Source organism: Neofelis nebulosa, chromosome 18 (genome assembly GCF_028018385.1).
Source record: "Neofelis nebulosa isolate mNeoNeb1 chromosome 18, mNeoNeb1.pri, whole genome shotgun sequence".
Classification (NCBI taxonomy): Eukaryota; Metazoa; Chordata; class Mammalia; order Carnivora; family Felidae; genus Neofelis; species Neofelis nebulosa.
In genome coordinates this window covers 22,394,801-22,407,439 of record NC_080799.1, presented here as the reverse complement: position 1 = coordinate 22,407,439, position 12,639 = coordinate 22,394,801, and the positions used below count along the sequence as shown (strand labels likewise).

Here is a 12,639-nt window from a genome sequence, read left to right as displayed (position 1 = left end):
TCTCCACCCGCCTTCCAACACTCAACCGGTCACGCCAGGCTCTCCTGCTTCCTCCCCTCCACGTGCCAATCAAAAACCTGGTTCGAGGACCATCTGCCCTTTTCAAATTAGCAAAAGAGAAAACTCTTTATAGATACGACCTAATGCTGGTAAGACTGGTAAAAAACAGCACACCAAAGAGTCACGGGCATGCAGTTACTTTCGAAAGAAATATTACTAGAATTTCCTAGAACCACACATTATCCCTAACCTTTAACCTTTAATCCCGCTTTAAGAAAATCACCTAAGAGGATAAAGCTAAGTGCATACGTGCATTTCAGAAGGATCTATGGTGATTTTTTTCAAATGCAGGCAACATTAAAGTCCAGCAATGGCTGGATACATCATAAATTATATAAATCCCCCCTCGTGGGATATTGTAACTCATTTACAAATTACAATCACAAACTGAACAAAACCTGGGGCACCTGGGTGGCTCAACTGATTAAGCATCTGACTTCCGCTCAGGTCATGAGCTCATAGTTCATGGGTACTGTGAGTACATCGGGCTCTGTGCCGACAGCTCGGAGCCTGGAGCCTGCTGCAGATTCTGCGTCTCCCTCTCTCTCTGCCCCTCCCTCGCTCACACACTCTCTCTCTCTCTCAAAACTAAACATCAAAAAAAATTTTTTAACAAGCTAAACAAAACCTTATGGAAATCAATACACTGTTAAGAGGAGGACAGAACGCTACGTAGATTAAGACTACAAAAAGACAGGGCCCAGTTGGTTGCTTGTCCAACTCTTGATCTCAGCTCACGTCATGATCTCGTGGTTCACATGACAGAGCTCCAAGTCGGGCTCTGCGCTGACAGCTCGGAGACTGCTTGGGATTCTCCTCCTTCTGACCCTCCCACACTTACACTCTCAAAGCAAATAAACATTTAACAAACAAACAAACAAACAAACAAACAAACAAACAAACAAACAAAAAAGACGAACACCTATACGCTCCATAATATAAACTGATGGTTTTCTCAAAGGACAGCTGAGTAGAAGCTGTCAAATTTACTTGGATGCACCTTTGACCCGGTAAATTCACTTTCCGGAACCCATCCTACAAGGTTGTACATGCCAAGAACTAATTTCCATCAACAGGAGAATTATAAAACATTCCCACTACCAAACAGCAGTGTTTTAGAATGGGGGATTAAAGAGTACCATAAATTTTCGGTCTATAACTTAAATAGTGTTTAACCTCTTCACAATGAGCATGCATTCATGTGGGACTGAGATTAAAAACTTAAGCTACATTTGAGTTTATATGGACCACAGCTCAAAAGGAACATGAGAGGACACGTGGTTCTATGGTAGTGCTGAGAATTATGGGTCTAACACCATGCGATATTTTGATTTTATAATAAGTGGGTATGTGGACAAAAGGACAAGGACTTAGACACAAAGCGTAGCCCTTGGGCGCCTGGGTGACTCAGCTGGTTAAGTGTCCAACTCGATTTCGGCTCAGGCCACGACCTGGAGGTTCGTGGGGCCGAGACCCACGTCAGGCTCCGCGGTAACAGTGCGGAGCCTGCTCGATGTTCTCCCTCGCCCCCCCCCACCCCCCCAATAAACAAACTTAAAAAGCGTAGCCCTTGCTGCCTTAGGACCTTGGTGCTGATCAGAGGTGTGACGGCATCCATGGTGGTGGAGACGAGCGTGACAAACTGCTGTGTGTTCTGCCGATGAGCTTCGCTGCAGTACTGCGCTAGCCAGTGAGAGTACGCCTGGAGAGCAGCCAGGGACTGGGCGTGCCTGCAAAGGGGAGAGAAGATGCGATTTCAAAGGTTAAGGTCAAGACATATGAGCATTAAACTTGTGTCCACAGCAAGTAAGGATTCCACTCATTGCATTTACCGTTCTAAGACACGCGAGACGGCACAGAAATCACGTACTCGCTCAGGTAGGACCTAAAAATCAAAACTCATCATCTAAATGTTGCCACCACTTCCTGTGACACAGAGAGCAGTCAGTTCTCTATGAAGCTACGGCTTTTAGTGGACGACGAATTTTAGGAAACAAGAGCCTGGGGACTTAGGGGTCTCACCGCTCCTAGGACCTTTTTTAGGGGACAGAGCTAGGATTCAGGCAGACACCACGTGGAAATCAAACTGGTCGCCACCAACCGGGTGGCAAGTTGACCTCAAGCGCCTCAGACAGGACACAAGAAGGGCACACCGCCACCTATCTAGTGTTCTCGCGAAAAATGTTGACCATCGATCTCATACAGATCAACAACCAGACAAATTTCGATTTTTAAGATTTTCCTTAGGAAAAAAAATTAAGAGGGTGCCTGGGTGGCTCAGTCGGTTCAGTGTCTGACTCTTGATGTGGGCTCAGGTCATGACCTCACGGTTTGTGACTTCAAGGCCCGCATCAGGCTCCGTGCTGACAGCGCAGAGAGCCTACTTGGGATCCTCTCTCTTTCCCTCTCTCTCTCTGCTCCTCTCCCGCTTGCACTCTCTCTCTCTCTCTCTCAAAATTAAGTGAACATTTAAAAACAAAAAAATTAAGACCTAAATCTCCCCCAAAACTCCATTTCTCTTTCCCTCATCTGACTCTCCTCCTGTCCCTCCCTCCCACCAACATGTACAGTCTGGGGAGCTGATCTAGATTATGGGAGAGAAATGTAATATGGGATTCATGATTAGTTAGACATTGGATCCAAAGAAAGAAGGACACTTCTGAGGCAACTGGAGAAATTAGAGTATGGAAAAATATATACATATACACTCTTAAAAACCCCAGATATTACGGCATCCATGAAAGTCTCAGAGTATTGATAATCGTATTATGGTTATGTAGGAGGAGGACCTTGTTCCCAGAGATATGTGCTCAAGAGTTTATAGGTGAAGTGACATGTTTGCAATTTATTTTCAGTTTACTTACAAAAAAATAGTGTGTGTGTGTTCACCTGTATAAACAAAAAGGAAGCGTGAGAAACAAAAGCAAATGTGGCAAAATATCTATAACTGATGAATCTAGCTTGAGAGTATAGGGTGTTCATTCTGTTTTTCCCCTTTTCTACAGGTGTGAACTTTTTCAAGCCGTTATTTTGTATTTTACATTTAGAATGCACTGACTTAACTTTTAAGCTCTGAAAGTCAGCCTTTGGAGTCTAGGAATTTTAATCAATCTATCACATTTACAGAGCTCCGTAAGGCTTAAAGGGAGGGGCTCCAAAACTTCCTGAAATTGTGTGCAAAATGTTGTGTTTATGAGCAAATTAGCATTTTTCTCGGCTGAAGCTTCACAGCTTTCTCTAATCTCGAAAAGGAAAAGTATGTATATATATGTATACGTGTGTGTGTGTGTGTGTGTGTGTGTGTGTATACACACACTCTGAAAAAAAAAAACCTAAACCACTATAAAGTAACAGGTAGGACTCTCTTTCTATCATTTACCTAATTTGCAGCTTAAGAACTGCTCCGGAACAGGGGTCAGCAGACTTTTTCTGCAAATACCAGAGTGAAAATATTTTAGGCTTTGCAGGCCACACACACTCTGTCACAGCCACTCTGCCGCTGCGGCACAAAGGCAGCATAGATGATACGTAAATGGACGGGCCCGGCCGTGCTCCAATCCTAATTTACAAAAGCTGGCAGTGGGCTGGATTCGGTACAGGCCATAGTTCGCCAATGCCCGCTCCGGTCCAGAGCAAGCCTTCCAGGCAGTGTGATCCCTGGGATGTGGCCCCGCCTCCAGACTCCATTCTGCTGTCCCTTCCATAGTCACTTTCCTAATAGCTCCCCACCGTCCTGAAAGCTTCTCAAAGTGTGGTCCCTGAATGTTCTTCAGAATCGCCTGAGGTCTTGCGTAATCCGCAAATACCCGAGCCTTCCGCATCCTGCTGTAGTCAGAATCTCTGATGGGATGTGTTCCCCAAGTAATTCTCTGGGCCCTACAGTTGCAGTCACTGGCCCACAGGAGAAGATTCACCGCACTCGAGCTGTTTCCACCATGGTACTACCGTGCCTATCCGGCCTCATCTCCCACCACACAAACCACACACCACCCCCTAATCATGGGGCTCTGCGACACATCTTTGTCTTGGCTCATGCTGTTCTTTCTCCCTGAAATGCCTACCCCACATACCCTCTGCTCCCAGCTCTCATCTACCTGATGAATTCCACTTACTCCAATCACCCCTGCCCCCAATCAATCTTTCTCTCTGCCTAGGCTTGGAGGAGGCAGTTTTTCTCCTCTTCATGGCAGGCACAACTGTTCCCTTCTATCCAGAAAATTCCTGGGGGCCGGAGGACAAGGTCCCTCCTGAGAACGCACAAACAGCTAACTCTGTACTTACACATCAATGAGGTCAGGTTTCAGTACTGACGGCACAGCAGTTTCAATGTTGTACAATTTTATCTGAGATCCATACAGAGTGACTTTGACCAACCTGTTGGCAAAGAAGCAGGTAAGAGAAAACATTCAGCTTGTGGGCTAACATAGACAAAATGGACAAGGTACCAACAAAGGTCCCAAAGACAGACTTTTCTCCATCCAAAGAAGAATCAAGACCAGACCTTCAATTTTATCCCAAAGATACCTGAGATGTGCATGAAGATTTATATAAAGACACTAACTAAAGCTGACTTACAGAATCAAAAAATTTTGTATGCAAAATAAATATCTAACAGGGAAATATAAGATGATATAATATATACGATAAAAGTGACTAAGAAGTAAATATTTCATGGTGTGTATTTTACCACAACGAAAAAACTCTGGACAAGTAAATGTTTCAGATGGACAGATATATGACAAAGAAAATACAGCAAAATGTTCACTGTAGAATCTAGGGGACAGGTATATGGGTGGTCCCTGTATAATTTTTCAACTTTCCTGAAGATTCGAAGATGTTCATGATAAAATGTTTGGGGGAGAGGGCAGGGCACGAAGCAAAAAAGGTTTGAGAACAAATCGAACGGTTTTTGACATGAAGCACAATCCTTCCAGAAGCAAGCTGCTGCGCCCACTGGTGGCGCAAGGGCTCACTGCACGCAGACAAGCCTTCAATCCAGTAACTGGAGAACCGGCCGTACAGAGAAACGGAAAATGCCTCTTTCGTTAGAGATGGATGCTCCTTTCTGAGCAAAGGGAAGAAGCCGGAGACGCAGCGAAGCTCTCCCCGTGCCTGCTCTTTAAGGAAGCCTGGGAGCAGGTCTGAGGCAGGCGCCAGGGAAGACAGTGGGTGTTTCTCTCCCTCGGTGCCACGGCACAGAGCTTCTCAAACTTCACCGAGCCGAAGACTCAACTGGGGAACCTGTCACAGTGCAGGCTCCCTGGTCCAACCCCACAGACCGACCCTGCAGCTGCAAGGAGGAGCCTGGAAATCTGCATCTCTGGAAACATCCTGGGGCTCCGTGCGCGTGGACCACACTCTGGAAAGTGCTGCTCTCTGAAGGGACCAGAAAGCGGGACTTCACTAGAAAACCACAAGCTTGAGTCCCAAAGTACTGAGGGTCAGGAAGCAGTCAGAAAGTGAGGGTGAAAGTAGCAAGGGTTCTCGACTGGAAGCTCTGGAAAGGGGCCGGGGTGATACGTAAGCGACATACCCACATGCACCCGGTGTTTAACTCTTTAAACTGTTCTCCATTCTTCACATTCACAAAGTAGGTATACATTTATTTAGTGGCACTGAATACACGCGCTCCTGTCTCCTTTACCTTTTCGTCCTATAAAACTCTAAGTCTGGACCCACGAAAGAGCAACCCCATCCCCCGCCGCAGCCCCGGCCCCCGCCATTCCCCTTTCCCTCTGGTCCGGACTATTCCATGGGCCTCACATAAGCGGAGTCACCCTGTGTTTGACTTTACATTCCGCTTTCGCGTTCCCCAGCATTCTTTAGTGCTACTCTACACGGAAAATGGGCTTCTAAACGTGTCTTTTACGATTTCTACGTGTAGCAGTTTAGCTAGGAGGTTTGTTGTGTGGAGCCTGAGTGAAAAGCCGGCTAATCACACCGGCTACAAAGATCAAGTAGTCGTAACAAGGAGCCTTCTCTCACACTTTATTCTGAATGAAGAGAAGACTGCAAAGTACCGGTAAGTACTGAGCCTCAAACCTAAAAGCAGTACAGAAAGATGTACATATAAGGACCTATGAGCTAATGACGCAGGAACTCGGAACTCTGAAAAGATACAGATTTCAAGGAGGAAGAACGCGTCCCATTCCGCTAACCGTCAGTGCAGTGGGAACAGGCCTCACCCAGGACAGCGAGGAAGGAGGATGCTGGAGGTGACAGCTCTGTGGTGTGGCAAGAGCACAGCATCTGGACTCAGGAAGATGGTCAAAAACCCATGTGCTCCCTCTTGTGAAGTGTGGCCTGAAGAGAGGCACTCACCATCTCTGGGCCACGGTTGGCTCACAGGGAACGTGACATCCCCATCCCCCAAAGTAAAGAATGAAAGGATACGTGCAAAACCGCTTTGAAAGTTTCCTACCACGCCCTACTTTTACTATTTATTGATATTAATCTGGCTTTTAAAGGTTTATTCAAAACTCTTTGTCTTCTCTGCTTTTAAGCTAAGAGTAACAGTTAAAGAAGACTCTGGTGCGCAAGTCACTAGGCTTGGGGCTTGGTTTCGCTTGGCGTGTTATCAATGATACGGCGAGTGGGCCAGTGAAAGAGTCCGGTGGCTCAACTGTGGGCTGGACCCACATCTGCCCAATTTTGATCTAATCAATCCGCCGGTTACCCTGAAACAGTCTGAACCTCCAAACACATTGAAGCATCTGACTCGTTAAGTGCCTGAGTTCGTGGCAGGGGCGCAGGGAGAATGGGGCAGTCAGGAGCGGTCCTCAACACACGCAGCCATAAACCCGAGGAGGGCCCCGAGGGGAGGGGTAATGACAGAAGCCTGGTGGTGGAGAGGTTGGGAGCCACCTCTCCGGTCAAGCTTCAACTCCTCAAGACCCTCCCAGGGCTGGAAAAAGTCCCACCTCTAGCACCTGGCTGCCAGATGCCGACGGACTACCTGTTTGTCCTTCCACTCCCAGGGCTTTCCCGGTGTCTCTTTACCTGTGGGCAGAGACAGAAGACTGACCCCACGTGGCTTCTTCCGGGACTAACCCTGCCTTCTCATCCACAGACCCAATCTGCACCGAAGTGAACGGCCTACGCGTACAGGCTGCTAACCCCCGGCCGCTGCGCTAAGTGCCGTATCTCGTGAACTCTCACAAGAAGCTACAAGGCACCAGGTCCCCTCCACGTCACAGCGAGGGACCTGAAGTCCAGAGGGGTCCGGTGGCCGCTCCGCGCCCGCCTTACAGCCGGCAGCACGCCGCCCTCACGCAAGAAGGAGCGGCGCCGTGACGTCACTCTGGCCTACCTCTCCACGACGGTGAGGGCATCGCTGAACCGCGCCGCAAACACGTCTCCGATGAAGTACTCGGCCAGCCGGCCCACGGCCTGCAGGAGGGAACTCAGGTCTCTCAGGGAACAGTGCAGTCGCCGGCAGTCATTCTCCGCTGTGATGTTCAACCTGTGGCCTGGAACGTAACACCACAGGCGGTTTTCCACGGGAAGGACGCGTTTCGTTACCGCTACGGACAACAGCTCCTACAGGCAAGCTACATTTAGCAAAACCAATTGTTGAAACACAGCAACTCACAGGCTGCTTCCCAGACACGAGCTGGGAAAATGGGCCCAGTCCTCCACCTCAACCTGTACCCACACGCACCCCGGGGCCAGAGAGACGGACAGCGAGCGCAGACAAGAGGGACACATGGCCTGGTGTGCCAACATGGACGGGGCACCTGACGTCATTCCTCTTGTGACCCTGAGGTAGTGACACCACCAATTTTCCACCCAAGGAAACCCACACAGGGAGGCCCAGCCACCTGCCCAATGCGGGTCCTATTTCTGGGGCAGAACCAGGCTAAGCCTCTACAGCTGCAAACCTGCCTGCCTTCTGCACGTGGCCTGTCACACAGAATGGAATCTCCCTGGGCTGACAGGATTCACCCCTGTTCAAAGAACCGGGGGTAGCTGGCACTCCACCCCAGACGGTCTGCAGGTAGCACGGTCTAGAATAAAGGCATGGGGCCTGGATTCACAAGACGGGTGCCCTGCTACCCGCTGGCTCCGGGCCTCAGCAAACCCTTCTGAGTCTGGTTCCTTAAAGAGGAAAATAATGCTCCCATTAAATTCACTAGTGTAAAGGCAAAGTTAGAATGAACTATGAAGCATCCTTCAATGTTTTAAGAAATAGGTGTAACAAAAAACTTGTGATTTTCTACGGCCTGAGACTTTCTTACTTTTCCACACGATTTCTTCAAGCCGAGTGATTTAGATGCAAAGATGAAGGACAAAAACATCTTCAACTCAGCCCATCTCCTTGCCTTGCGGACCCCTCTCCCCACAAAGGTCCACAAAAGACAGTGAGAAGAGCCAAGCCAGGAGAGGGCGCTCTGAGTTGGGACAGAGTTCTCCTCCATCCAGTCGGAAGGAGGGAGGGAGGGGCAGTAACAGCAAGAGCCCCCTCCCTGCCCACAGGGCACCTACAAATCCTACCACTCCCTAGATACCAGCCCCCTCCTGTGGCAATTTCAGGGGTTTACTCCGTTAGAAGAGAGGAACTGGCTAAGGGCAACCCTGCTCCCGTGGTGTCCCACAAGCATCTTCCTAGAACCCAGACCTACAGACTCAGCTCCCCTTAAGCGAGTGTCAAACCCCCTGGGGCTCTTCCAGTTAAGGCAGGAGAAGCCGGACCACTCCCCCCTCCCGCCCACCCCACTCCCCCACCCCCCGCCTCCATCAACACCAGGGCTCTCGTGACCTCACTGCCTCCCCCACCCCCACCCCCGTTCCAATATCTCACCCGGACCCACTGTTAACCCCCAGTGCCTCAGGTCCCTGCCCAGACTGTCCACTGCATCCCTGACCACTCACGCCCTGTATGCTCTTCTCCAGATTCATATAACCACCACGTCTTCTGGGAGACCTTCTCTCCGCATTGCCCGACAGAAGGAATGTGCTTCCCTCCTTTCCTGCATCCCCCTCCAGGGCACCTCAAGTACACATGCAGACAAACTAATGAGCTACAAGTCTCCTCACTGACCATGAACTCCTTCACGGGGAGGGGCTGTGGCTAACGCTCTGCACAGCGCCTGGTACGGAAGAAGTGACCACAACGAACGAATGAATTAGATACGACCGAACACAGAGCAAACTAGAGCAGTACAGGGAGGCTTGGGGAGCTTGAGGTCCTCGTACTGCCCTTGGGAATGTTCCCCTGATTATTTAAACGTGATTATGGATAAACAACACCTGTAGCGAGACACACAGTAAAGGCTGCACACCTAAGAAATTGCCGGATGAAGCGGCAAGTTTGATGCCTCGGATCCTACGCTGGCTTCCACGTGATGAGGCTAGAAACAGACCTGTGACAGCCCCCAAGGGTAGACATGGGTTTGGAAAAAGGTGTGGGTCACATCCCCAGGAGCAGGAGGACAAAAGGAAGGGGCAAATCAAGGAAGGTCTTTACAGGGACAGAGCCGGTGACAAAGGCCAGCTTTGGCCCACCCCTGCCTTCCTCACCTGGTCCTCCACCCCCAGCCCCGCACGGAGAGCAGTGCCTCAGTGAGGAAAACACCAAGCGGTGGGATTCGCGGCCTGCAGGCACCCTGCCAAGGTCACTGGGGTGGGCGCCTAAGGAGGGTGAGCCAGCTCCTCTGGTCAGAGCAAGAGGACGACCACCCCACGCCAGCCAGATGAGCCCACAAAACGGAGAGAACCAAGAGGTATTTTTGATCATGCGAGAGACAATGCTGCCTCTCCTCCTTCTCCCAGCTAACAAAAGCACCACAATCACGCACTTTCTGAATGTCAAGGATTTTCAGGCTTACAGCTGTATAACTGACTCCCAGGGTAAACTAAAACCTGTTTTCCTTTGCACACCAAGCTTTAGGGCTGTGGGAAACAAAGCCTTAAGAAAAATCTGCCCTGGAGCTGGGTGTGGTGCTGCTAGTGTCGGCTGGCCGAAAAGAGACCAGCCTTTCTCTCCCCGGGGCAGCGAGGACACATTCTGACTCCGCACTCGCCCGCCCCGCCCCGCGCACCTTCATCGCCTCGCCCTCGCCCACGAGGCTCTCCACCCTGCCGACTGCTTCCCAACTTCTTGTGCCCTTAGGTTTACCCAAGAACGAGGTTCTTGAACAGTTTAAGACATGAAGGGAAACAAAAACCAAACCAAGATACCACCCTGAATCGGGTTTCCACTGGCGTCTGGGTCCTAACAGTCCTGGAGTCATTGTGAGCAGGCCTCCCCGCCTGCTCCTGAGTCCACCCGGCTACAGCCGGTGCGGGGCCTCCTCCCAGCCTCTCCCCACAAGCCTCTTCGGGGAGTCCTCCATGTTTAAACAGCTTGGCCAGAAACGACAGAGAAAAAGTGTCCCTCCCCCCACAATTCCTTATTGGCATCCCTGGTCCCACCCCGAGGGAAGAACACAAAACGAGCCTAGGCCTGCTTACGAATGGCAGCCTTGGGGAGAGGCAAAGACAGAGACTCTCCTCTCGGCTCAAATACACCCCTGCATCCCTTCGTTTCCCGTGTCACCCTCTGGCTGAGAATCCCTGTCATCCTGCTCGTTCCCTTCTAAACCTGCCCGAATTTGTCAAAGAGCAGTACTTGGAATGAAAACCAGCTCAGGACCGCTGTGATTTTAAACTATCAGTTTGAACCATAAGAAACTGCTGATATGTGTCCACTTCTGACAGAACAAAACTGCAATTCCGTATAATTCAACTGAAGACACACGTACCATCTACAGCGCGTGTCAATGCAAACTGCGACTGCTGCTCGCCTACCGTCTGCAAGACACATAAGCACACAGGCAGGAGGCACCCCAAATGAAAATCTCTGCGCCCACCCCCGAGCCTAGAACCTTCACACCGCCAGCAGCACCAAATGCTGCAAGCAATCACCTGAGTTCCCACTGAGAAAGCTGCTCAGAACCACCCCCTTCTCCTCCTATTTGGCTAAGGCTTGGATGTCCGCCTAATAGCAAAGAACAGCCGCAAAGGGGAACCCTCAGAAGGACATCACTGCCACATGGAGGTTTGCGGGACAGAAAACATCGCGGCCACACTGAAGCGCGATCTTCCATCAAGCAAGTCGCCCTGAAGCCATCTAGGTGCATGTGCTTTTTACCACGTCCAAAGGACAGCTCCCTGGCAAATCAATGCCCGGGGGAGAAAACATCTTCATGTTAAATATAACTCAGTCTTCTTTTGTTGGGGGGGCTGCGGAGGTAGAGATGTGAAAATCCCCATTTGAGGAATTCTACTCTGGGAGAACAAGTAGGTCATAAATGAAGCCAAGCAGAACAAAGAATAGAAGAGACACAACAACCAAAGGTGGGATCTTTCAAACCACAGACGGTTGAGAAAGATCGGCAATGCGGGCGAAGGATGACCTCCCAGGGGCAAGACCCGCACACAGCCGCTGAGGTGCCACAGCGACCTCAGGCCTTGTCTCCGTCCTAATGAGGAAGTAGAGGCAGGAAGATGGACAGCAGGTGTAAACAGTCAGTCTCCCATCCACACAGCCTCCAGGGGAGATTCGAGAATTAAGAGCTGGTGAGAAGTAAAGCACATGAATGGAGGGGCCACCCTCTCAGAGGAAGATGCCACAGTTTCTGTTAAGAGGCAGGAGGGCTGCTAATCCAGCATGGAGGTTATCGGAGAGGTTAGATGGCCATGGGAACCAGGGAACAAAATGTATTCAGAGTTTCCATTTTTTAATAGGCTTTGCATTGGAAACTTGGCTTTGGAGCCACTAAGGGATGGGGGAATGCTTCGTCACGGATAAGAGAGATCGTTTTAAAACAGTATTTCTCTGGCCTGAGAGGAGTATGCACCAAGGAGCAGTGCTAGGGATGAGATTTATAAACGATCTGGAAAGGCCAGGCACACTGGGAAACCGCCAGTAAACGGGTTTCAGTGAGAACAGGTATATGATATTTCATTCAGGAAAAAATAAATCAGATTATCCTTCTCGGATGAGAAACTCTAAGTTACCAGTATGTCTCAGAAAAAGGATTTAGGAGTCGCTCAGATTTTTCTCCTCAAGACAGACTCAACGTAAGCTTTATGTAGGGGTCAATTTGGGGGGGGGGGGTGGAGGAGTACATGCTCAGTTTCTTAAAAGATCGAGAATAAGATCAAGACCGGGTCTTTAGGATGCTGGGTACATTCTAATTTGATGAGTGGCCCTGAGGGAGAGACCACCGGGGTACAATTTTCCCCAAGAATGGATGCTGGAAAACATCTGTAGCATTTATACAGTCAAATGATTTTTGTTAATGTTGACAGCATATTTTACAGGCATGTTTGCTTTGAAAAGTGATCTTTTTAAAGTTCTTTGTAAGCTGTTCTTAACCTATCTACAAACTTAGGGGCATGCCAAGTCCCATCCACCTCCTGGGGCCCAGCGGATTACTTAGAAGCTAATAATACAGTCATGGAAACAAACCGTCACAGGCCACCAAGAAGGGCAGCCCCAGACAGAGCCTCTCGTGGAGGCTCTGCCATGAATAACAAGCTCGCCCAGGGGATGGTCTATACCCTGAGCGGCTCTGTGCCAGGCTGAGACAATTA

General features: G+C 49.8%; 1 protein-coding gene across 9 annotated transcripts in view; it reads right to left on the bottom strand.

Annotated features, from left to right (window-relative positions):
• XPO6 (exportin 6) overlaps positions 1-12,639 on the bottom strand; it is a 104,038-nt gene that overhangs the window by 15,480 nt on the left and 75,919 nt on the right. For all 9 annotated transcript variants that reach the window (XM_058711719.1, XM_058711716.1, XM_058711715.1 and 6 more), the window contains 3 exons: positions 7,370-7,529; positions 4,342-4,434; positions 1,646-1,790 (listed from right to left, as the gene is read on the bottom strand). In XM_058711719.1, the coding sequence (XP_058567702.1) occupies positions 1,646-1,790; positions 4,342-4,434; positions 7,370-7,529 (398 nt within the window). The remainder of the gene's footprint in view (positions 1-1,645; positions 1,791-4,341; positions 4,435-7,369; positions 7,530-12,639) is intronic.